This window comes from Typopeltis vanoorti, chromosome 16 (genome assembly GCF_054136105.1).
Source record: "Typopeltis vanoorti isolate ZY-2024b chromosome 16, IOZ_Tvanoo_1.0, whole genome shotgun sequence".
NCBI lineage: Eukaryota > Metazoa > Arthropoda > Arachnida > Uropygi > Thelyphonidae > Typopeltis > Typopeltis vanoorti.
The window spans coordinates 50,964,030-50,990,584 of NC_143564.1; the positions used below are offsets into that span (position 1 = coordinate 50,964,030).

Genomic DNA, 26,555 nt, shown 5'->3' on the forward strand with positions numbered 1-26,555 from the left:
AGACTGCTTCTTGCGAATTAGAGGTCTCAAGAGACTGAGAAACGTGATTGTGTGTGTCCTCTAAAGCAAGATTTCTAGATTATGCAACTTTTAACTCACTAAAGTTGCTGATATAAATAGCCTGTGACCTTTCTTGGGCGGAATATCTATATATCTATATCCATACCTACATATATATCTATATCTGTTTATCGATATAGCCTGTGACCTTTCTTGGGTGGAATATCTATATATCTATATCCATACCTATATATATATATATATATCTGTATCTATATCTATATATCGATACCTATATATCTATATCTATATCTACTATGTATATGCAAAGTAGTTCTGAAAATTTCGGAACCGTTGGTTCAAAGCATCAGATAATTTAAAAATGTTAAATACGCAACGCACTCAGGCGGATCTATCTCAACATATCTTCAGTGCATCCTGTAAAGGTTAAGTAAGCCAACGCCAAATACTGTCAAGCAAAAAAAGCTTGAACGTAAAATAAAAACTGCTTTTTTTTTCGTCATTCTACTAGAATTCACTTGAAAGCAAACTAAATAACTGGAGGTCATGAAAGTGTTCTTATAGTTGCATCACACGCTTGAGTATCCCGAAGTACAAGCTCATGTCTGTACGGTCAGCGGATATTACGCTGTTTGCGAAGTCAATATGATGAACGATTAGTGCTTAGTTCCCGCCTATATCCTGCCTAGTTTCATTACTAGTATTTCGAAGTGGAGTACCTGATGTTTAAATGCATTTGTTAGTCTGTTCGTTATGCGATTTAAGGTATTTTTTAAAATTTAATTTTTTGGTTGCTTTCAACGTGTGCATTTAGATATGTGTTCATTTTCTGCTAGCTTGCATGACGTTGCGTAAGTGCTGTTTTCATATAGATGACAGACAAGGAGGCCTATCACTTCACCAGTAGTGCGGAGAGAATCGCATACCTGATATGATGGCTACAGCAAACAGTAATTGTGGTAAGGTAAGTACATTTATTTATTTTTCGTTTAGTCGAGTCCATTGTTCAGTTAAAGTAGAAGATAATGGATATTATTCGTCTATGTGTTGGAGTTTCGTTAGTTGCTTACAAATATTTATGTTAATGGATAGCAATTTACGTATAATAACTTAACAGAAATAGTGATTTTAGGCGTGATATAAGAAGAAAATTCCGATGCTTTGAAGTATTCTTGTAAAAGAACAATTACATTAGCAAAGCTTGCATTATATAACAATTTTTAAAGGATTTGTTATTATTTACACACGAGTCTTGCTAAAATGAATTGATAATTAAGATACACGTAGGAAAATTCCATCATAGTTAGATAAATTGACTGCCAATGAAATGGGGAAAGTCATTTATAATTATATCCGAGGAGCATTACCGAGTTCCATATTTCTTATTTTCCACTGAATATATTTCATTAGCAGTGAAGAATATCCTGGGCAGTCGTGGCATATAATTGTCGTCATAATAAGACATTGTGTCCTGCTTCGAAGGATACAATTATACCTGTACTGCAATTAATAAAAAACGTATGCAGGAAGTTAGTATTGCCTGTTCTCTACATAAAGTTTGTTTTGTTATTATGTTGATAGTGATTTCGCTGAATTAAAATTCGCTGACTTTAAACTATTGTTCGTCCAGGATCAAAGTCTGAGTCTTGCTGAGTGCTAAAAGTCTAGTTTGTGTTTTTATGTTTTTATAGACAAACTCAGAAACTTCCAAAGGAAAAGTAGGATAAATTTAACGAAAACAACAATATCAATAATAAGCGTAAAACAATTTGAAATAATGGATGTATTAAATGTTGCCGCTTGGAATGTTATGTTACGTTAGGGAAAAAATACAACTGAACCATAATTAAAAGAAGGAGATAGACATAGTAGTAAAAACTGAAATTAAGAAAAATATTAAAGAAATTGTAGAAGTAGAAAACTGTATAATGATATGCAAGTAGAATAGTGTCGAACAGAAAATAATATAAATTTAACTAACAAGAATTACAACTTGCATTTTTATGGATGAAAAACAGCAAATGTAAGACTGAAATGTAAAAGTTACTCAACAATAATAGGTGCGTGTGATGTAGCCGAAGGAAAGACCAACAGCGGGAAAATTTTCATAAAGATATAGTAATAATTGTCAAAATAATTACTGATCATTTTAAGACACGAAAAAAAAAGCGTGGACCGAAATATATCAGAGATTACAGGCAAACTCAAAGAAAAATATATGAATCAAAATGGCTAAGCTAAAAACAAAGGACGTTCCTATCATTTTATGAACTTTTAATAACAGACATTTATTTTTTGATAAAAAATCAATAAATATACAGACAGTAATAGGATTTTTATCATAAATGCTTTATAATTATCTTAAGTTAGGCAAAAATTGTTCCATGAGTAAGAGAAGAAGCACTTATTCTCTAATTGCGGTATATCTTATTTTTTCTGACTTCACTTTCCTCTCTTATGGATGTAGAGATACATGCATAGGAGAGAGAGAGAGAGAGAGAGAGAGAAGCAAAGTAAATGGAAAGAAAGTACAAAATTTGTCCCAACGTCAGGCTATGCGATAATTCGGTTGGGATCGCGTGCATAAGGTCGCATAATAAAAAAAGGCCGACCCCAAATAGATGGGATAAGACATAGAAGGGAGAAGAAGAAGAAGATTAAGTATAATTTGTCTGTCAATTGCATGTGTTCTCCTCGGTTTGACATTCACTTCTGATTGTTCTTTTCGGTAATGGATCAAATCCCGTCTAAGACGCTAAAAACCTTTGTTAAGACATTTTACTTCAAGGTAAGTTACCCAGTCTCATGCTGAGAGAGCTGTTTTTTTCCATCTCCACAACTTGGGCTTCTCATCCCGAAAGACAAGCAAATCAGCCATAGAACACAGATAAATAAGAAACACTGTCCAATACAATGGGCTTATCATAGTTGCTTCGGCAGTAATTCAATACAACCTAAGAGATTTGACAGTTTATTCAGAAATTGGAATACGCCCAACATGACTTGATATTTACTGACACGGCAGTCTAATATCATCACCGTCATCATATTCTGAAGAAGTAATCCTAGTACAACAGTTTAATTTATCCTGTCACTTATTTCTGAATTTAACTTGCCTTCCTCACTAAAAATTTCACCTAAATAGCTGAAGTATTTTACTTGTTCTATAGGTTTTTCCTTGAGAATGAAGTTAATGTTTTTCATGTACAGGTAATGGACAAAAAAAAGGAAACACTGAGCTATTGGGTCGCGTTATCGGTAGTTGCGATGCAGGGCCTACGATGCACTAAACGCAGATGCGATTGATATGCAAATATACGCCCCACATTCCCAGGGACTAGTGTTTAAAGGCAAACGGAGACTTGCCGCCGTTTCTTACATGTTAGAATGGAATCCAGAGAGGACCTCGGTGACTTTGAAAGGGGCGTGATTGTTGGAGTCAGGTTGACAAGTGCATCTCTGAACAGTACAGCGAGCTGAAATTGCACATTTTAGTTGAGGAACAGTCTCTAAGGTTATGTCAGCATGGCAGTCGACAGGACAAACGTCATCAGCGAAATGCAATAGTGGACGAAAGCGCTTACTGCAAGAGACGGACGTTTGAGCATTAGTGCGCTGTGCCACTGCTGAGCGACTGTTTAAAAAATTCAACACCGGTGTGAGAAACCCATTTCAACAAAAACTCTAAGCCGGGAACTACACAGAGTTGGATATCAGGTCGAGTTGCCTTACACGAGTCTTTGATAACTCGTCAATGCATATTATTCCGTCCAGTGGTGCAATGATCACAGGCAGTGGACTACAAAAAGGTGGAGGGATGTGATATGGTCCGATGAATCCACGTTCACAATTTTTGGTGCAAACGAACGAATACGTGTGTGTGTGTGGAGTCAGCGGAAGGAAGCTTATTAGCCACGGTGCTTAAGGTTTTGGTGGTTCTGTAATGGTCTTGGGTGCATTCTCATGGCATGGTTTGGGTCCATTTGTTGTATTGGAAGGAAAAGTGGATGCTGCAAGTTATCTTCGAATCATAAAGTGATCACCTTCATCCCATGTTGAAACACTTTTCTCTTACGCAGCCACCACGTTTCAATAAGATAATGCTCCCATTCATCGAGCAAATGTTATCACCCAGTGATTTGTCGAACATGAAGGTGAGGTGTCCTGTCTACGCTGGCCATCCCAATCGTCAGACTTTGATCCTATAGAATATTTATGGGACATTTTGGAGTGAGCTCTCAGGCAACGTTTCTCACTTCCAGAGAAAAAAGGTGAATTGATCCGGTTTCTGTAGGAAGAATAGTGTATAATTCCTCGTGCTGAGTTTCAAGCATCATTGATAGAATCTCTTGCTCGGAGAATACAGGCTGTACTAGACGCCCACGGCGGACCAACGCCATATTAATTGAAACGTGTCACTGTTTCCAATTTTTGTCCATTACCTCTATCTTTTCATAGTTTTTTTTTATTAATGATGATTTTCATCCAAAACTTGCTACACAATTATTCGATTTAGCTAAAGAGCTTTGAATCTTCTACTAGATTTATTTAGAAGTATAACATCAACTGTATAATGTAACGAGTCTCGGCGTAGAAAATGGATCTGAGAACATCCAACTGAGATTATTTAGGTGAGGCCCCTAATTTAATTAGGTACAGGAAATATATTATTTAATATAATATTAATATATAAAAAAATAAATAATATACAGTATGTATTTATTGATTATAATGTTACAAAACATATAAAGAAAATTTTCTTACTTTCTTTAGCAATATCTTTAAAAATTTTTTATCCTATTATAAATTTCTTTCTTTACTACATAGTGAGGGGCATGACCGGATCGAACCGTGTTTATTTATTGCTCTCACCCAAGGAAACATTTGTTTTAGGACGATAGTACACTGGTAGTATGGGAGAGTTATGTGACTCACCCAAGAAAGGTTGTAAACCTAAAGTACATCGCAACGTTTGATGTGCTAAGGATTTTTTTGGGTTAAATTTTATATTTTATGTGTGGTACAGAATCTCTAGAGACCAAACATGGAACTGTTTCCGGCCAGTTCAGGCCCTGATCAGCGGGGAGCTGGTCTTACACATAGCGATGAAATTCGTCTTCCAAGTAAAAACAATCAAAACATCCACGCTCACTGAAGATTCGAACCCTCAGTCTGGGAGTTGCGGAGCGGATACGCTATCCACTCGGCCAACCAGGTCAACATGGTTGACTCAGTGGTTAGTATTTTATTTTTGCATATTTTCAATATTTTTTGAAATTTGAACATTCTATATGTTTTATTAATGTGCTCCCTGGTTTTAAACCTGATTTTATGCCAAACCATCTTCTTGTACACTCTCCAATTCTAACAGCTAACTTACAGCTTAAGTGTGAGCTGTATATTGATAAACAAATGATATGTCCCATTTCGTCATATAATTGTAGATTTCAGTGAAAACAAATTTTTTTCTTGCTGCCTTATTATTTGACTTTTCCAGATTATATTCCACTGATTTGTGGCGTTTGTTAAAATAGAAATCTAGTGTTCACTTCCCCTATTTGGCGTAAACAGAGTTTTATATCGATTATTTTATTAATATGTTTTATTTCTTACAGTAGCTTGATGAATTTTATCTTCTTAGCATTTTTCATATAATGCATTTTCATAAAAAAATGGTTTGCCCAATGGATAGTGTAGATGTTCTTCAAGGAATAAGCTGTAGGTTCAATTCCATCACATTATGGATGTTTGTGCAAGTTTAGGTAATAAATTCCCTGGGTGAATGCCCCACTTATTGTCCTGGGTGAGAACATCACTCTGTTTATTGGAAGTATCGATTGCATGTCATGTAGGGTACACAGGCGGCATGCAGGACTTATCAGAGAATAACTTCTCGAATTACCAGGTCTGGTGTTCGATAGCACAGGATATTGTTGGGGACTTTTTATTATTTCTATGAGGTTTAATGGATATTTATAAAGGCTGCATATTCACCAATGAAAATACAGTTGCCCAACTGCAATTTTGTAACAAACATTATCAGGAAAGCCCTGATTTTTGATACAAACTATATTTAAGAAGTCTAGATTTTAATTGTTTCGGTTTTCATATTTTAAATTCTTACTTTTTCAAAATCTATAGCTTATTATATTCGTCATTTTCCTTGAGTTCCGGTTCTGTTTATGTGTCATTTTCGACTGTTGAAAATACACGTTTAAGTTCACATCATTGAAGTTCATTTTCAATACCTTTCTCTTAATGTATGTTTTTGGTTCAATCAAGTTTGAATCCGAATATTTGGTGATCTCTGCCTTCTCAAAATGTTAAATGATTAATATAAAATTTTAAAATTTTATATTAATCATTTAACTTAGCCTTTGGTTGGACAAGCGGAGTAGCTCTGTTACCTAGTATGTTTGACTATTTTTTTTTATTTATTTTATTCCTTGATTTTGCATTCCTCAAATGAGAAAAAAAGTTGTGTTTAGTAGGCTCGTTCATTTAATCTTATGTGAACTCTATTTAGGTAATCTGTACACGTGATTTCAGTGCATCAACGTAGTTATTTTCCAAGAATGCAGCTTTTACTGTATTTTAGCCACTAGTAATAATGACCTACTTGTTTTCCTCCAGAGAGGTTTCAGATAACGTGTAATCGATAATCGAGTAAGATAAAAGTTTAACACAGCCAACAGATAATGAACGATTGCCTCAGGTGAACCGAACTTTAACAATGTTCGTATGTACTATCAAGAATGCTTCAATTATTGTTGCGAAAACAACATATTGGGTGATGTACTGATAATGATTTTAGTAAAAAATTTAATAAAAGTTGCTTAGAATTTAGTTTAGCATTTAGTTTCGGGAGATCAGTAGCCTCTAGAAAGTGACGTTCAGTTTTGGTTTAACCTGCTAGTTAAACCAGGACTGAATATCGCTTTCTAGAGCCTTCTAATCTCCTCTAGGGAAACTCTAAAAAAACACAACGGCATTCCCCCCCCCCCCTTAAAGTTCCATCAATACATGAATCCTTGTGTGTTTGGATCGGGATCAAATGAGGATTTCTTTGAAATATTCTACAGGGTGGTGTAACTGTGTTTCCGTGTTGCATTTGACAGAATTCAAGCATAATGATTTTAAACCATGCGAATGTCCCGGGGCAATCAACTGCCTGGATTCTCTCATGAATGCTTTCGCTGAAGTATAATCTAGAATTTTTAGGAGGAAAACACTTTCCCCACCGACGGAAAGTGGTAACTCTGCAATAAGATAGCATCAGCTGGCAAAACCATTCAGGAGGTTTAGATTTATCCGCGGTGGAAAATTAAGACTATTTTAAATTGTTTATAACAGATTATATTTTATATTTACAGACTATTTATTATCAATTTATAATTGTTTATGCCGATTATTTTATCACACGAATCATAATTCATTTCATAAATAGTCGGCAACAAATGTTTTTTTTTTTTTTTTAATAATCATCGAAGTTATTTTTATATTTTGTTTTACACGTGCCAATTGTAGAAGCTCACGTATATTGTCTCAAGTTTAAGTGGTCAAGCTTGACGTAAAAAAATACTCCCTTCTTATTATTTTTAGTAGTTTTCAGCTTTTTTATTTCCCACTCAAATCCTGTTAATACAGCATAATTTTAAAAGTAAATTCCGTAATTTTCTATAAGTTGAATATTTTTGGTTATTTATAGTTCTTTTTCAGACTCTGTTATTAGAGTTTAAATTTTTCACAAGGGAAAACGAGCCATTTTTCTGTAAATGGCCTACCTTTTACGACAGAATGATTGCGAAAAAACATTACCGGTTGTAAAATGCACGTGCCTCATACATATACTTTTCTTTATTAATCAGATTACTTTTAAAATGAAACTTCGCAAACAACTTAAATACACAACTACATTTATATATTTAGTAAAATGAAAAGAAGTGACTTAAGTTAAATAATAATACTATCTATAGTAGAAAGTTTTTTTTGCGGGGGAGGGAGAGAGACATAAATCTGATTTCTTTTTATCTTATTTTTATTTCCTTTATTTCATTTTTTAAACCGTTAACTATCCAGTATTTCTGGAATTCCTAAAGAGAATAAATTATCAAAATTGATAAGTATATCAATTTTGATATACTTATCAATTAAAAATATCTGACTACTAGAAGAAAACCTTGTATCATATCAGATACATGTGTTCACCGCGTACATATATAAATTTTATGATCAAACATAACTTAGATTTAAACGACTTCCAGAGGTGACATCATGGCAACCTGTTAACTAACTACATTAATCAGGAATCAATTTGCACAACAAAAAATGTTGTGCAAGCCTATTCGTCATGTATCAATGGAAATACAGTATGAGTGACGTTTTCGTTATCTTTCTCCCCCATATGAATCCCACCACAAAAATGATTATCCTGCTCTATTACATTCACATCGTATCAGCAACAAGAGTTTTAACAGCAACTATCACCATCAGTAATGCTGTTTCCCTCCCCCTAATTTCATTAAATGTAGCAATATTAAGGTTGCATTGAATATACTAGTAGTGAACTGCTGTGACCACTTATATTATCTACAAATGAATTTTTTTTTTTTTAATTACATGAAATTACTTTGAGAAACAGGGAGTGAATGTTGTGCTCCTTTCTGAGAATGAAAAAAATTGCAAGTGTGTTCGAATTATCAATGAATTCATCGAACTTCAACTTATTTTCTATTCTGGTAGTGCTAAATTTGAAATTTACAGAGTTATTTCTTCCTACAATGTCAAGAAAAATTCATTAAGCCTACACAAAAACAGAATGTTATATTTGTTGTTTCTTTTATGCGAAAATTCGTAGAATAAATTTTTTACATGACGGACGTGATGAAATGAAACTTCATTCTGAGTGAATAAACATGAATCATACTTTCTTCAAGAAAAGAACTTCTTTCTAAAAATTACTTGAGAATGTTACCAACATTCAACTACTTTGACATCTGGAGAACTGTCAATTAATTAGTGAACAACAATATAGATTCTGCCAATCAAGATCCACAGCAGATCTTCTGGCTTTCATTCCCTGGCTCTTGACTGGTGCTATGGAAAAGTATGAGGAAATCTGTGCTGTTGCACTTGATATTTCCAAGGCATTTGATCAAAGTGTTCAATGTAAGGGTCTACCTTCGATGACCTCTCAGCAAATTTCCACCTTATGGTCTTCCTCATATATCTTGCTAATTTTGTATTTGGATTACCAGTTTTCTCTGAGGTTGTTTAAACGGTGTAATGGAAGAAGGTCCTCTTTTTAAATTTTTTTGTTTATGCAGGTGTTCCTGGAGCTGCTCCCGTATTATGCAGTCAGTTCTCGGCTTAAGAACGGTTTCGTTTCGGACATTCTGTCATAAATAAATAAATAAATAAATAAATAAATATATATATGTATATATATATATATATATATATATATATATATATATACCTTTAATTAGTAGTGGCTTAATTGTTGATTATTTAAACTTTACCTTATGCAGTTAAACAATTTTTCACAAACCATTTAATTAAATCAAAAAGGAATATTCACACAGTTAGGTTCACATTATCATGTATATATACAAGTGCTTTACAATTCTGAGTCATTTTCAATTCTTCCTAGTACAAACTTAGTTCTAATTTTCTTCTTTTAACATGTTCATTGCCAATCACGCGATATCGCGCGATGCGAGTTCTCACCAAACGGCCGATCACGCGTTATTGCGTGGACGTCGCTAACTAAATAAAAAAAATAAAAAAAATTTGGCCACCACACGAAATTCCAATTTTCAGCTTGGCAATGAAAGTGTTAAAGCTAACTCACAACGTAGAATACTCCGAGTCATATATACAAAAACTGACAATACAGCACACCTTCGGTAAGCTTATTTCAATATCAATTTACATTATCTTATTGTACCCATAAACAGAAACTCTCGTCCGGTATTATCACATATATAATTACGTGTACTTACAATTCTCGTTCAGCACTACCTCTTGCATGAATCGTTTTGTTCACATGAAAGTGCTCTCTTTTGTCCTTTTGCTGGCTCGTTCTTGATTTCAAGCCAAATTTCTTCTTTGCCTGAGTCGTTAATTATTCTATGTCGTTTTAGGACCCTTGCAACTTGCGACGCTCCTCTTTCGATTACAACAACGGACCTCACGTGGCAGTGAACCCCCAGGTAAGAGAAGGTGAAACCTCCATAAGACAAAGTTCTTACTATCAAGTATCAACTTTACTGACATAAGGGGTGAAGCAAAAGCTTTTCATATTCCCAGCTATCTTGAGAGAAACTGTGAGAGGAGAAAGTTTATGAGCTAATTGCTTGCCTTGAGTGGGCTATGAGATTACTCCTCAGTGTTGAAGTTTAGGATGGCTTCATGTCTTTTATGTTTGAAATAATCCATTGCGTCATAATCTGCAGCCAATTGGATTAGTTTGTTAGGGGCACAGATGCTTTTGAGAAGAATTTGATTGCTATAGTCTGCATGAAAGTGTAAATATAGGGGACATTTGTGTCCCGATGTAGCTGGACAGTTCGGATGAACCATGGGGCGCCCAGGATCATTCTGAGACATTTATTCTGGATACGTCGTGATTTGAGAATATTAGAATTTGAAGTATGCTCCAGGATGGTGAAGCGTAGGTGAGTTGGACGAACCATCAGTTTGTATATGAGAAGTTTGATTCTGGTGCTCAGCTTACTGTTTCTGTTAATTAGCGGATAGAGCTGGGCTATGGATTTTGATGTGTTTTCACAGAGAGTCTTGATATGGGAGCTGAAAGTCAGTTTTCTGTCCAGTATTTCACCAAGATATTTGATCTCATTTTTCCACGCTATAATACTATAATATTGCTATAATACTATAGCAATATTATAGTAAATATCATATAATAAGTATTAGTAAATATTATAATTATAAATATTATATTTATAATATTTAGGCAACCGTGCTATAATTTCTTTTTACACATTTTACTCTTAATATCTTTATAATTTGCATAATGTGAAATTCAGGTAACAGAATAATAGCAATCACAGTAATCGTTTTCAAATATAGTTCACAGTTACACAAGGTAGTTAATATGATTTCATGTTGCACTTTACATTTTATTATATATATATATTTATTTATTTCCAGTTTTTTATTTTGACAAAATGTTATCATCATCATATAGTTATTTACATTTAGACTATTCATATATATTTTCGATTTAGTACAGAATGTTATATAATAATAATAATAATAATAATAATAATAATAATAATAATAATAATAATAATAATAATATATATATATATATATATATTTATTTTTTTCTTCTTTTTTCTCCAGAGTTCGCTTTTTAATGTTCTGTAGTTATCTACGTGTTTTAACTTTCTTGGTAGGTTGTTGAATTGCATGGGTATCTGATGTGATCTCACGAAAGAACCGTATGAGTTGTTGAAGGGTGTGGGGATGTAGACAGTTGTTAAAGGTCGTGTTATATGATATGTGTCTCTGTTGTTTCGATAGGCTATGCTGAAGTAATTCCTAGTTAAATTTTTTAACACATTTTTATTATTTCTCAGATAAATTACATACATTATATGAACACAATTATGCATAACAAATACTTTCTCGTACATAAAGTTTTTTTAAATAATAATAATAACTGTTTACAACGTATATTATTATAATATTCATAATGATGATTACTACAGATGTTTCTTTCTTTGCAATTTTACACTCTATATATACAATATCAATAGATATAATCACTCTATATTGCTTTTGTTAGTTATTACATACATTACATACATTTGATTACATATGATACATTACTTATTTGTTTACATATGATACTTACATTACATACATTTGTTTACATATAATACATATATTACATACATTGGTTCACATGTGATACGTACGTTACATGCATTTGGTTACATATGATACATCTTGGATGAGAACTAATTTCTCTGCTTTCATCCTCGAAGCTTATATATAAGCTTATCTGAGGATGACACCAAATAATAATAATAATAATAATAATAATAATAATAATAATAATAATAATAATAATAATAATAATAATAATAATGGCCTGTGCAGCTCAGTGGAAGTGGTGGTACTTGCGTCTTGTGTACTAGACTGCTCGAAGATAGACATCAGTTCAAGTCTAGTCGCCAAATGGAGGAACTTTTTCTAAGCCTATCTTTGATCGGTTTCTGAATTATTCGATCTCTAGCATGAGCAAGGGGGTTCTTTCTCCCAGTAACTCAGGTTGTTCATCCCGTAAACTCAAGAAAATCGACCTTAGACCCACAGCAACATATCCCGTTAGATTTAGGTACCAAGAGAATGGCAGCAGTTGCTTGCCGATCTCTTCATCGGCGGAGGCTTATAATTATTGATAGTCATGGGCCAGCTATCTCTCATTGACTACCAGTGTAGATTGAACTGCTCACTCAGTCTGCTAAAGCTAGGCAGGGTTAAAAGTCCTTGCCTACTCTCTATGAGGGAATAAAAGGTGTTAGCTGATTTTTTTGATAATAATAATTATCATAATTATCACTACTCTGCATGGTTAGCAGAATGGCTATGTGCTTTGCAACCATATGCCTGAGAAAGGAGTATCCTAGGTTCGATTGCCGTCACTGATGTGAGGAGCTTAGGATCCTTCTCAGACATGGCCAAGTTAGCTGATCATGGGTGTGGACTGCAAGGAATTGCTCCCCTGCAGTCCACATTATTTTTCCTCCTGCAAGCAGGCACACTGGTCTTGAGATGAAAACATAACATTTCTACAGACATAGGATACACTGGAAGGCATAGGGCCAACCACCTTGTCCTCGTATAATGGTTTCAATTATAAAGAAGAGAAATCCTCAACACCGTAAAAGAGGGAAAGATCAAGAAAGAAAGAACACAATTATCATTAATGGTTAAGGTATTGTGAATTGGAAGTTAATTGTAATGATTGGCTAATGAGAATTATTTGATTAAGCTGTGCTAATCCTGCCAAACTCGAAGTTAGGGTTAGCGTTTATGAAGAGAGTGGGATTAGCATATGCCGTTTATGTTATTTTTTATGGAATGAAAGTAGAGGATGAATGCGGGTGATTTGTGTAGTGTAAATAGGTGTGAGTGCTATATTAATTGCGTTGGTATAGCTTCCACTCTTCGTTTTAGTCTATGTGTTTTAAATTTTGTGGTAGGTTGTTGAGTGGTATGGGCGTGAGATGTGATGTCACCGTAGAACTGCATGAGTTGTAGAAGGATCTAGGGATGTAAAGAGTTTTGGTACACCGTGTAATGCGATATGTGTCTCTGTTGTTACGATACATGTTGTCCGTCCAAGTAATACCTTAGTAACATTAAGCAGTGTTTCTAATTTTTATGCTCAGCATTTTGTGCATTGCCATAAAGGGTTCGGTTATTAGTTGTTGTATGTGATGTTGAAGTCACTGTTGAATTAACTTTCCGATTTAATTTCCGGTGCTTTCTATTTTCACTAGATGGCTGTTTGATTTGTTTGCATAGACCAGTGTTTCTCAACCCTGGGCCCTGGCATCAATAATGCCAGGCTGTGAGAAGTTCTCTATGCATTTTTCGTGAATAAATATTTTATAGTGGAAATATTCTGAGGGAAATAATATTCGTGAATGTGTCGAAAAGCTCAGGCCCAGAATGCCTAAATATATCTGTGTAGCAAATTTCAGTAACCAAGCTGCGTTTATTTAAACATGGACGTATTCATGAAATATCGTTAATTTTCACACATTGAAATCTTTCAGCATCCAGGAAAAGGAATTCCGCTGTTTATGACCGGTCATAAAAATTGCCTGCGAGCTGACAACAAAGGGAGGTGTATCCTCTGTTCTCAAAACTTAACGAAATAATATCGGTGTTGTAAATATCAGTGACCAATCAGCAAGGAAGTATAAAGAAACTTTTCCCACTGAAATTGAAGATCAAGGAAGTCTGCATCCGGTTTTCTCAAATCAAGTACTACTGAATAGTGTTTCGACACAAGTTCGTACTGCAGTGTGCTTTTTTTCGAAACAGGAGTGACGTTATTTTTTAAAAGTAATAGGCCTACAGATTTAAATTTTAATATGAAAAAGAGACAAGGGACTTTGTTTAATTTTGGTATTAAGAAATCTCTTATTGAAGGTGTTTGTGACGCAACAAATAGTGATTCATCAACATCAAGCCTACAGCGGGATCTCTGGGATGTAAAAAAGGAGGGGAAAACTACCACCCCACAGAAGAAAAAGTCTGTATTCACTCGTAATTACATGGACAGCTATTTAAAATGTGATTTCATACAATGCCCTAACTTACCAATGTCCACAACTTCATTTGTGTTACTGTTCTGGGATATGAAGCTATGAAGCCATCTCGACTTACCTGACATCTCAACACAAAACATTCCAATCTTGTCAACAATCCCATTGAGTTCTTTATGCGTAAAATAGATACACTTAAAATAGAAAAGAAAATTATTTCCCAAGCGTCAACCACTGATACTTCACTACTGATGGCATCCTATTTAATATCATTCTTCTTCTCTCTTCCATCATCTATGTAGATGATGATGAGGCCAAATGAACTCTTTCCACTTCTGTCTGTCCCGAGAGAGTCAGAACAATTCTGTCCAGTTTGGTCTCGCTTGTTGTGATTTGGTTTTCTGGTCCTCTTTTATTTTGTCTATCCATCGAATTCTGAGCCGTCCTTTGGATCTTTTACCTTCCATCGTTGTATTCAGGGCTTTAGATGGCAGTCTTTCTGTTCCCATTCTGGTCAGATGGAGGAACCATCGCAGTCTTCTTTCTTAGATTTTGTCTATTATTGTTATTTCTTGTTTTAGTCGTTTCCTTATGTCTTCGTTTCTTAGTCGATCCAGCAGAGATACTGCAAGTAATCTTCTTAGCCAACCCATTTCAGTAACTAATAATTTTTTCTCTTCAGCCTTTTTGAGATTCCAGCATTCACTTCCATAGAGGAGTATTGGGAGGACCATTGTTTCATAGATTCTTACTTTTGTTACTTGTTTGATGTCTCTTGACCTCCATAATTTAATTAAGTCGTCCAAACGTTTGGGATGCTTGACTGATTGGTCTGTTTATATCTTTTATAATTTCACCATTGTACTCAATAACTCCTCCAAGGTAGGTGAAATTTTCTACCTGCTCTAGATTCCTACTATCAATTTCAATTTTCAGATTGGTGCTTATTTTTCCTATTTGAATAAATTTTGTTTTATCTATATTTATGTTTAATCCAGAGTTTATACGCTCCTCCTTTATGTTATCAGAAATTCGCTCTAGATTTTCTTTTGTGCGTGCAAGTAATACAATGTCGTCTGCAAATTTTAAATTTGTCACATTTTCCCCATATATTTTGATTCCGGAGTCTTCATTGTTTAAGGTTTATTGGTTGCTTCTTCAAGTGTTAAGATTGAACAGGTCTGGTGACAGATTCCCCCCCCCCCCCGTCTTACTCCGCTCTCTCTGTGGAACCAGTTGGTTAAGGTGTTCTCCATTCGTACTGCACTTTCAGAGTTCTCATACAGATTCTTTATTATTCTTATGGTTTTGTTGAGAATTCCGAATTCTTCATATAGTTTTCCATAGTTCTCTTCTAAGGAATTGAACCAAATGCCTGACGAAAGTCTATGAAATTTATGTAGCAACTTTGGTTGTACTCTAGTGTCTTTTCTATTATCTGTCTTAAGGTGAATAGTTGATCAAAAGTTGATCAATGCTTTGCCCTGGCCTGAAACCGGCTTGTTCTTCTCCTAGTGCCAGTTCTATATATGGCTTAATTTGTTTTTGGAGTACTTTCATAAAAACCTTACTTGGAATACTGAGGAGGCTAGTGCCTCTGTAATAACTGCATTCTGTTTTATCTCCTTTTTTGTATATAGGAGTTATGACTGATTTGGTCCAATCAGTAGGCACTGCTTCGTTTTTGTAGATCCTTTCAAATAATATTTTTAATGGTTCCAAAAGTTGTTCCTTTCCTGCTTTTAAGAATTCTGCTATTGGTTAAAATGCCAGGTGCTTTCCTAGTTTTGAGTTTTTCTATGCTGTGTGCTATTATTTCTTTGGTAAAGATATTTGTTTCCTCTTCCATTTCAGTGGCTGGAATCGTAATATCCTGGGAGCTATTTTTATTATATAAATCTTTGAAGTATTCTTCCCATCTGGCCATTCGTTTTGTTTTACTTTCAATCAGTTGTCCATCTTTGTTTCTGATCATTATAATTTTTGTTGTCCGTGTCTTGCTAATTTGGTCTATTTGTTTATATAATCCATGAAGGTTATTTTCTTTTGATAGCTTTTCTAACATTTTGCATTTTTCTTCTAACCAATTATTCTTGTCTCTTTTAACTAGTTTTCTAATTTCTCAGATTAATCTGTTATATTCGTTTCTGTTATAGTTCTGTTTTAGTTTCATGCTTTTCCTTTGATCGCTTAACCTTTTTACTTAATTCGAGATCCAATCCTTTTCACTTCCTCTTTCTGTGTAACCTATATATATATATTTTTTTTATTTTTTTATTTTTTTGCCGAATTTAATATTATTTCCTTTAATTTGAACCAATGTTCATCGATGTTTATATTCTGTTTTGGTAGTTCCTTCAGGTTTTTATCTAGTTCTAGTTAATAATTTCTTAGAATATTGTTGTTTTGTAGTTTTTTTGCATTAAGTCTCCTTTTGACTCTAAAAGTGCTTCCAGATTTTAACTTTATTCTTAGGTTTGCTAATACTAGCTTATGGTCTGATCCGCAATCTACAGAGAGGGATCTACAGTTTAGGATACTTGATTTCCATCTTTGGTTTACAATCATATAGTCTATCATATTCTTAGTTTTCTGTCTGGTGATATCCATGTCCATTTTCTTTGGTTTTTGGATGTTTAAAGAGAGTTTGGTTATTGTTAGTCTATTATGTGAGCAGAAGTTTAGCAGTCTTTCGCCACGTTCATTGCTTTCTCCATTTTAATATCATTATAGATAGCTAAATGTAAAACATTCCATTTGTGCAAAACTCATTAAGCCTTCTTTGATTGCTGCTTGTAATGAAGTATTAGGCCACTCTTCAGCAAGTACAATCAAAGGCATTCCATTGTCGAATGATACAGATGAAAGGTGGATATCTGATATGGCAGAAGATACAGAAACGCAAATTTTAATTTTTTAAAAAATCGAAATTGTTTGCTTCACAACTGGACGAATCTACAGATATTCAGAACAACAGCATTTTATTTACGTATGTCTGATATATTAATCATGATGAAAATGACATGAAGGAAGACATTTTAAGTATTTCTGAGTTACCTACGCACACTATCAGCAGTGAAAATTTCAAAGTTTTAAATGGTTTCCTTGAAGAAAAAGGTCTCCAAAGGAAAATTTGCATTGGAGTTTGTACTGGCAGCGCTGCATGTCTTACAGGTAGAAATTACAGGTTTAGTCACTAAAATGAAGGATTATAGCGGGAAATAACTTATTGTCAACGCATTGCTATATTCATAGGCAAAACCTGGCCTCCAAAAAATGGCGTCTGAGCTTAATGGAGTCCGGTCTCAATCTGTCAAAATTATTAATTATATAAAAAACATTGCTTTAAATACAAGATTGTTAAAAGCATTGTACAATGAAATACCATCAAAATCTTCTTTTCCATTGGGAGGGCTTTCCCGCGATAAAGTTCTCAGGAGATTATATGAACTCCGAAAGGAAGTTGAGCTCTTTCTCATTCAAAAGAAAACTGACCTGTCCCATTATTTCCAGAATAAGAAGTGGGTAGCCAGGCTGGCATATCTCAGCAACATATGCTCATATATAAACGAGTTGTATCTGGACCTTAAAACTTCAAGGTCCAGATACAACAATATTTAATGCTTGGAACAAGATCGAATCATTCAAAAAGAAACTCAAACTTTGGCTTAATAGTTGCGGAAAGAAATAATGTAATGTTTCAGTCGTACTCAGATTATGTTATGGAAGCAGATGATTTGTTTTCACAAAATTCCTTCAAGTGAGCTGCAATAATAATTCTTCTCACCTAGGATCAGTGTTGTTAGCTTTGTTTCCTTGCTCGCTGCTAGAATGCAGTCTCTTAGACTTCTACAGGTAAAAACGAGCGATGATAGGTGGCGGTCTCTCTTCGGTTAACAGAAGTGATGTCTGTGGTTGTGACTGGAATACCAGTTTTGTGATAATAAGTTGCACAATTGTGCTTTAAGTTCTGCCTTTTCCTTTGATATTCCCTCTATTTGAAGTTCTGTTTTCGTTATTTTTGCAGTATGCGTTTGATTTGGCGCTTGAGGATGTTTATCTCTTTCCGCAGTTCCTCATTTTTGCACTTAAGGTTTTCTTGCGCTTCTATCGCAACCACTAATTTCGTTTTTATGTCTCACACAGTTCCTGGCATTTCTTGAAGCATCTAATTATTGTACTGTATATAATGTTCATACTCCTCCAATATTTTGTTAATTTGTTCCATGTGTGTGTATTAAGCAAGTCTTTAACCATGCGTTTGAATGAATCTAAGTTATCTGTAAGCTTAGGATCAGGAAGGGGAAGAAACCTTGGTGTGCGTTGTTGCTTTTGCTTGGTATCTGTTTTTTGTTCTTCAAAATTTCACGGCATAGTGGACACGCTATTCGGTACGATTTGCAGCCCCATTTGCTTTCCAAGTGGTTTCCAAGATCCTGGAGCACTGGTAGTGTAGTCTTCAATCACAGCCAGAGTATTGCGGCCGGACCCCTCATTAGTGAACGGCTTGGTACACTTATTACAGAACATTTTAATTAATGACCTTCGATGTCTCAGTGACTTTTGGACTTTCTACCCCTCAGCATCTGTAGCGGGTGTGTTAAAATGTTCTTCGCTCGTTGGCGACCACAGTCCTCTTTGTCTAAGACTTTCAGCATACAAATAATAATAATAATAATATTTTTAAAATGTTATTACATTTTATTTATCATCTTACAGAGCATTTATAATAATAATAGAAGCATACCCTGATCATAAGACAAGTTCGGTTCTAGACCAGAGTCATATAACGAATTTCATCGTATAGTATAGCGAATCACAGCCTACTTTATCACTTGTAAAATGCATATAACTGTTAAAAATCGTTTCAAGCAGTCATATATTTGCGTTAATGATGTAAAAAAGCATTCATTTACTTCAGTTGCGCAAAAGAAAAATTTAGAATAATTTTCGCAAATGTAAACGTCATTCTAAATGCTTCTCTTAAGGGAACAAACCAAACACTTTGGACATTAACCTAAAACATTTAACTTTTTTCCATTTCATTAATTCCATTCCATTTCATAAATCACGTTTACGGATAACTGTAGTATTCCATGTTGTAGTACTTTTCACTTTACCTTTGTTATTAACAACCAGAACAACAGTGGGGAGCGTTACACTTAGCCTGGGGCCTCTCTCAATGTTCGATATGTCATCGTCACCAAATTTAATAATTTTTATCTTAGTATGTGATGTAGCAGGTTTACGCGTCTTCTTCTCTTCCCGTGAATTAACCAAGTTAATTCACGGGAACGTCTTGTTGCTAAAACGTTTATGTGAGTGCAGCGATGTGAATGCATCCATGTGAATGCAGCGTCGTATAAATAGACAATGGTCATCACTGAAGAGGGTTGTATAAGCGTATCGTCATAAAGTGATGTGTCGTAGATGGGTATTATAGTAATAATAATAGGAAGAAGAATATAATAATAACTTCATTGTTAAATTAAAATATAATCACTGAAGCTTTTTAATTACATCAATTTAAAACAGGAAAAAAATAGCAAATAACACATTGCGAATAACGACTTTCTCACAACAAACAAAAGAAGTTAGCGTTAGCTGATTTCCCAAGAAGGAGAAATATTTGTCAGAACAAACCGAACAAAAAAGGTGGTTTTTGAATATACGAGGGTGGTTTGAAAAGTTCTCGACCTCAACCATAGATGGCAAGACTATCGGCCAGATTTTTTTTTATCTAAGTTGGTACATCTGCTATAAGTATCAAAAGCATCCATGTGAAATTGCAAGTCATTCCAACAAGCAGTTTGTTTTATACAGCTGTCTGAAGCAAAATTATATCCCGTGAAATGGATAAAATTGAGTATGATGTGGTTAAAAAATTCTTTGTAAAAGAAGGTTTAACGCCAACAGAAATTCATTCGAAGTTTATAAACGTTTATGGGAACTCTTCTCCTTCGTTTTAGACTATTAACAAATGGGTTGCCGAATTTAAAAATGGCCGTGCCAGCCTTGAAGATGATCCACGTGAACACGTGAAGGACGTCCAAAAAGTATAACAAGTCAAAGTGCGTGAAATTGCTGAGACTATAAGCGTTTCAAAAGAACGTGTAGGATACATTTTGCATGAAGAATTGCATATGAAAAAGCTTTGCCAAGATGGGTGCTTGCTCACAGCAGATCAAAAACGCACTCGCATGAAAATCTCTGAACAGTGCTTAGAGTGTTTTAACAAGAAAAAAAAAACTGATTTTGTGCGTCGATTCATTACTATGAATGACAGTTGGATTAACCATAAAACAGCAGAATCCAAAGTGGACAGAAGCCGGTTGTTCAACACCAAAGAAGACAAAGTCAGTTCCATCAGCAGGAACTGACTCTGTCTTCTTTGGTGGAAGAAGACAAAGAAGACAAAGTCAGTTCCATCAGCAGGAAAGGTCATGACATTGGTGTTTTGGGATGCTAAAGGCATTTTGTTTATTATCTTGAAAAGGGTAACATAATAACCAGGAATATTATTCCGATCTTTTAAACAGACTAGATGAAAAAATTCGTGCGAAAAGGTTTGCAGAAGAAAAAAAAAACATTTTTCATCAGGACAATACACCTGCCCACAAAGGTATTTTGGCAATGGGAAAATTAAGGCATTTGCACTATGAATTGTTGGAACATCCACCTATTCCCCAGATTTGGCTCCCTCTGACTTCTGTCTCTTTCCAAAATTAAAACTCTTCCTCGCTGGTCAGCATTTCTCTTCGAATCAAGCGGTGATTGCAGCTGTAGAGGCTATTTTGCAGATCTTACTGAGAACCACTACAGGGACGAGCTAATGGTGCTGTAGCATCGCTGGAATAAATGTATTAGTCTTCAGGGAGATTATGTTGAAAAATAAAAATAATTTTGAAATTATAAATTCGTTTTTTCATTTTTAGGCTGAGAACTTTTGAGACCACCCTCGTAAATATACCACTCTGTAGGGAAGGCCGTTGTTTTCCTGAACTGTTTATAATAATAATAATAATAATAATAATAATAATAATAATAATAATAATAATAATAATAATAATAATAATAATAATAATAATAATAATAATAATAATAATAATAAACAAATAAATAAAGACTCACAGACCTTATAACACACTTTGAACAAATAAATCCAATACTTTTGAAACTCGTGAATATAATATTCGATATAGGTATTATTCCACAGCAACTAAAAACTGCAGTAATTACGCCAATATACATACACGGCAAAAGAAACGTACTCAGAACTACAGACCAATAGCTACACTACCAGTCATCTCAAAAATTCTAGAAAAAATAACACACACCAGACTACAGAACTATTTACAGAAGTACAACATCATCTCACAAAACCAATACGGCTTTCAGAAAACAAAAATCACCATTACTTTATTAGAAGACATCGCCGACACAATAAACAAAGCTCTCGACAAAAACAAGTACGCCGTCCTTATACTGCTGGACCTAACCAAAGCATTTGACACACTTGAACATGACATACTACTCACCAAACTATACTCAATAGGTATAAGAGGAACACTGCATACATGGTTCAAGAACTACCTCTCAAACAGAACACAAGTAACAAAAATAGGTACATGTCACAGTCGGAGTATACAAGGAAAACACGGTCTTCCTCAAGGTACCATATTATCACCCACTCTATTCAACATATACATTAACGATGTTCATAACATATCCATAAGAAGTCAAATATTTCAATACGCAGATGACACTGCACTACTAGCAATCCACACAGACATTAATACAGCTCTCTGCAAAGCACAACAAGACCTAAACGAAATTACAACATACTTCCACCAAAACGCAATTCTAATCAACGGCACCAAAACACAGATGTTGATAATACACAACCCAAGAATCATACGCCCCGTATCACTATCGATATATTGTCACACATACCGCTGCATTAACAACAAAAATACCTGCCAATGTTCCGAAATACCTGTAACACACACAAAATACCTCAGTCTCTATATAGATTCCCACCTTAAATGGAAAAAACATATAGAATACCTACACACCAAACTCCGGATCATCGCAGCAAAACTCTTCCAAGTTAAAGACATTATTCCACCCAACGTAAAAAAACTCCTATATCACGGTATCTGCGAATCCCTACTCAGATACGCAATAACAGTCTATACAAATACATCAAACAGCCACCTAACAAAATTAGAAACACTACACAGGAAAATCGTGTCAACAGTGATCTGGACACCTTACACGCAACAACCAATATCCGACAAGCACATTGCGATGCACAGAATTCTGAGCATTAAAAACCTGAAACACAACATGACATTAACAAGGAATTACTTCAACATCATCTATCGAAATAACAGAGACACATATCGTATAACACGACCTACAACAACTCTCTACATCCCCACACCCTTCAACAACTCATATGGTTCTTTTGTGAGATCACATCAGATACCCACGCAACTCAACAACCTACCAAGAAAGTTAAAGCACGTAGATAACTATAGAACATTAAAAAACGAACTCTGGAAAATATACCAACAAAGTTAAGAAATCATTAACTCTAATATACACATCACAAATCACTATCATCCAATGCCTACATTCCATACATAAACAGTAGCAACAACACAAATAGTGAAGGCTAAATCCCACTCTCTTCATAAAAGCTAACCGAAGCTTCGAAGTAGGTGGGATTAACCTGCCTCACTCATCTACAAGCTAGCCTTATAAGCAAATGCAGAAATTTGTATGTATAATCATTCTTTCTCAAACTTAAAAAAAAATAATAATAAATAAATAAAATAAAAATAAAATAAAATAATAAAAAATTATTCAAAAAATTCTGTATAATCTTCATTGTTAAAGAAGAACATGTGTTGTAAATACATAATATAAAGGCAAAAAAGTATTATTAAAAATTTCAATTGAAATCCAATGTAAGAATTGCAGCACTTAGTGCTGAACTCTGTAAAATTATAAGATGCAATGTCACGCAAGATGTTTATTGTATGTATAAATATTTTAGAAATCAATAAATATATTATTATTATTAAAAAAATATTATTATTAAAAAAATATTATTATTAAAAAATATTATTATTAAAAAATATTATTATTATTATTATTATTATTATTATTATTATTATTATTATTATAAGATGCCTCCATGGAGTTAAAATACTCATCTCGGATTTATTAACATACTTTCTTTCAATCAAATGGAGAATAATAATTCCTATTCCACCCAAAATAAAAAAAAATCAATTCCTTTTGTGCTTTCCCCAAAATAATAATAATTATTATTTTTGTTATCAATCAATTAATGCATTTAAAAATGCATTTAAAATTTCACGTTCAGTGCAACTCAAAATGTAAATACCCATAATTAAAAAAAAGAAAAAAAAGAAATACAGTAAGCAGATAATGGCGCCCACTTTGCTTTGAAAATTTCACTTAACTCCTTTTTTAGCTACTAAACAATTAGAGCAGAAAATAATAAAAGATATCCGTTAATTTTAAAGGTAACTGAAATGATAAATGATGGTCAATGAATCGCAGGAGTCATGGCAGTTGTTGCGAATTTATTAACATAATTAGAGCTGCCTGACTTAACTTTATGTATCAAGCAATTAGTTGTGTTTTCTCTCCCTCCCCTCCCTCCCTTCCCCAAGAGCTCTCGGTATAAACAAATTTTTTTTTTTTTTTTGACAATTCTACTTTTATGAAAGCAAAATGTCACTTCAAATTGGAAAACCAAACTTTATTCAAACTTGTTATTCATTCGCTGCAGTAAATCGAATTAGATTGTGAATAGATTTACGACAGATGTGTTGGGGAATGAGTGTATCTCATCTATCATGCTGACTTCAGCAATGTTCTTTTCCAACCTTTTTATGAACGAAGTTCTAGTTGAACAATAATAATGTTATTATTATGTAGTGATCAGTTTAATAGTGTGTGTGTGTTAAGCCAAGAAATTGGGAACGAAAGTTGCTTGGCAAACAAATCATGTTCCTCCTTTCTTTGAAATTATTTCCCTAACCTGCGTTAGATCATATACAATACCATCAGAAACTTCGACTGTTATAAGAGAAACATTTTCCTGTCAAGGCTAAGAGAATATATCGAGAATATAACGTAGAAGTAGGAACGCTATGGTTGGACTAGTGTCAGATGGGTGCCAGTAACATGATATTTTATGGAAATTGTCACGGTGAAAGAAGGCGCGTAGCTGTGAATTTGAGAAGGGTGACAGTAACCAAACTATGCTATCGATATGCACTTTGTTTCTAAAATATCTTAATTTGTATAATCTCAGATATCGTAACTAATGGGGAAAAAATGACACTTCAAATATTACTGATTTTAGGTACGTTGCTTACAAGCATGAAAATAGGTGCATTAAATTAATCATAACCAAGCAAGTTATTTACAATAATCACTGTAGGAAAATAAAAGTGTTATTTTTTCCTTTCGAAATGATCGCAGAGTGCTCCTGAAAGTTGGCACTTGAATGAATCATATGATCTATTAAGCTTTAGGCGGGGAGAGGATGACAAATTTAGAATTATGGCGCTTTTTAAAAGAACAATGAAAAATGTCACAACCCAAGAAATTGTATAATAAATGTTTCCCTACTGTTAGTTACCCTTACATCAGCACAGTCAACTTGTAAAACCTATCCTGTTGTCCTAAAATAACTGTTTCATAGTTGAATTTAGCGCTAATAATCTCAATTCAATTTCCTGAAAAAGCGCTGATATTGATATGTCATATTTCCATGTAGTTGCGATATGTAGATCTATGAATGCAAAGAATATGGTTGCAACGCTTAAGGTGTTCAGAGGTACTTACTGAATGGGGTTAGGAGAGATTTTTAAAAGGGTAAAATTAGAGTAAGCGACAAGAACTAGGGGCATTCCTAGAAGTTGTGCAAGAATGTGCTGAATAAGTACAATAACTTCTTTTAATTATGTTACTTAGAGTAAGTGATGCGTAAATGGAATTAGAATGCGAATAGATTTGCAATAGATGTGCTGACGAATTTGTGAGCACTAAGGATTAGGACAACCAACTTTAGAAATTCACAAATCCTGCCATAATATTTTCTTACTAATATATCTGTAAGGAGTTCCCACGGCACGGGTGTTCAGCTATCACGCTGAATACCCGTGCGTCCGCGTGATGCTATACTGGTATTCAAAAATCTAAACGAACTGTTTGTCATTCAATAATATGCGATTATTTGGATTAGGCATTTGATAGGATACCACATAAAAGGCCGTTGCATAAACTGGACAATATGAGATCGAAATATAAACTACTTACTTGGATAAGTGGGTGGCAAATGGATAGGTATCAGAAAGTGGTGTAGAGTGAGTTTGAATCTACCAGATTTAAGGTGACCAGTTGTGTACCCCAGGGATCAGTCTTTGGACCATTGTTGTTCAATCTATAGGTTAATGAGATTAGGAAGGGTCTAACAGGAGATATACAATTGTTTTCTGATGACGGGGTAATCAGGACTACTGTTACAGAAGGATTTCAATACACTAGACCTATAGAAAACTGATAATGGCTATCAGTTGAATGTTAGTAAGCATCACGTTACGCACTTAGACATGATGAGATTTCGAGCCTCATATTATATTGGCGGTATTATGTTACATAAGAAATTGATGAGAATAAGGATCTGGGCATTATGGTGGATATGAAACTGAAGTTCAAATGCCGTATTGTAAAACACGAAAATACAGTTTATTGGATAATTGTGTAGAAACGAACATTGAAGTGTAAGGATAAGGAAGTTATTTTGCCTCTTTTACTAAACCTTGACACTACCGCACTCGAACTATTGTGCGCAGAATTGATTTCCTGCTTTTTTTTTTTTTAATGTAGCTCCCATCCACGAAAGGTTACAAACAAACCTATAGTACATTTGTACCGTGGATACACTGATGAGTTTTTCTATTTTGTTTGTGTTTTTATTTATTATTTTTAAATAGTTCGAACCCTGCTCTACAGACGAAACACGGAACTTTTTCAAGCAACTTCAGAACTCCAATAAGCAGAGCGATGATCTCACAGCAGGCAATGAAAATCAGATAAAGTGGAGAAAGTGGAGTGATATGTTAAAGGTCTATAAACGTCTGAAAGTTATAGGTGTTAGTGTTGTCCTTATAC

At 34.3% G+C, this 26,555-nt stretch overlaps 1 protein-coding gene across 1 annotated transcript in view; it reads left to right on the forward strand.

Moving 5' to 3' along the window:
* Positions 1-651: 651 nt before the first annotated feature.
* The window catches only part of LOC150098015 (solute carrier family 23 member 1), a 133,488-nt gene continuing 107,584 nt past the window's right edge, over positions 652-26,555 (forward strand). Inside the window, exon 1 of the mRNA XM_090406187.1 lies at positions 652-985. Within this exon, the coding sequence (XP_090262313.1) occupies positions 953-985 (33 nt within the window). The 5' untranslated portion in view covers positions 652-952. The remainder of the gene's footprint in view (positions 986-26,555) is intronic.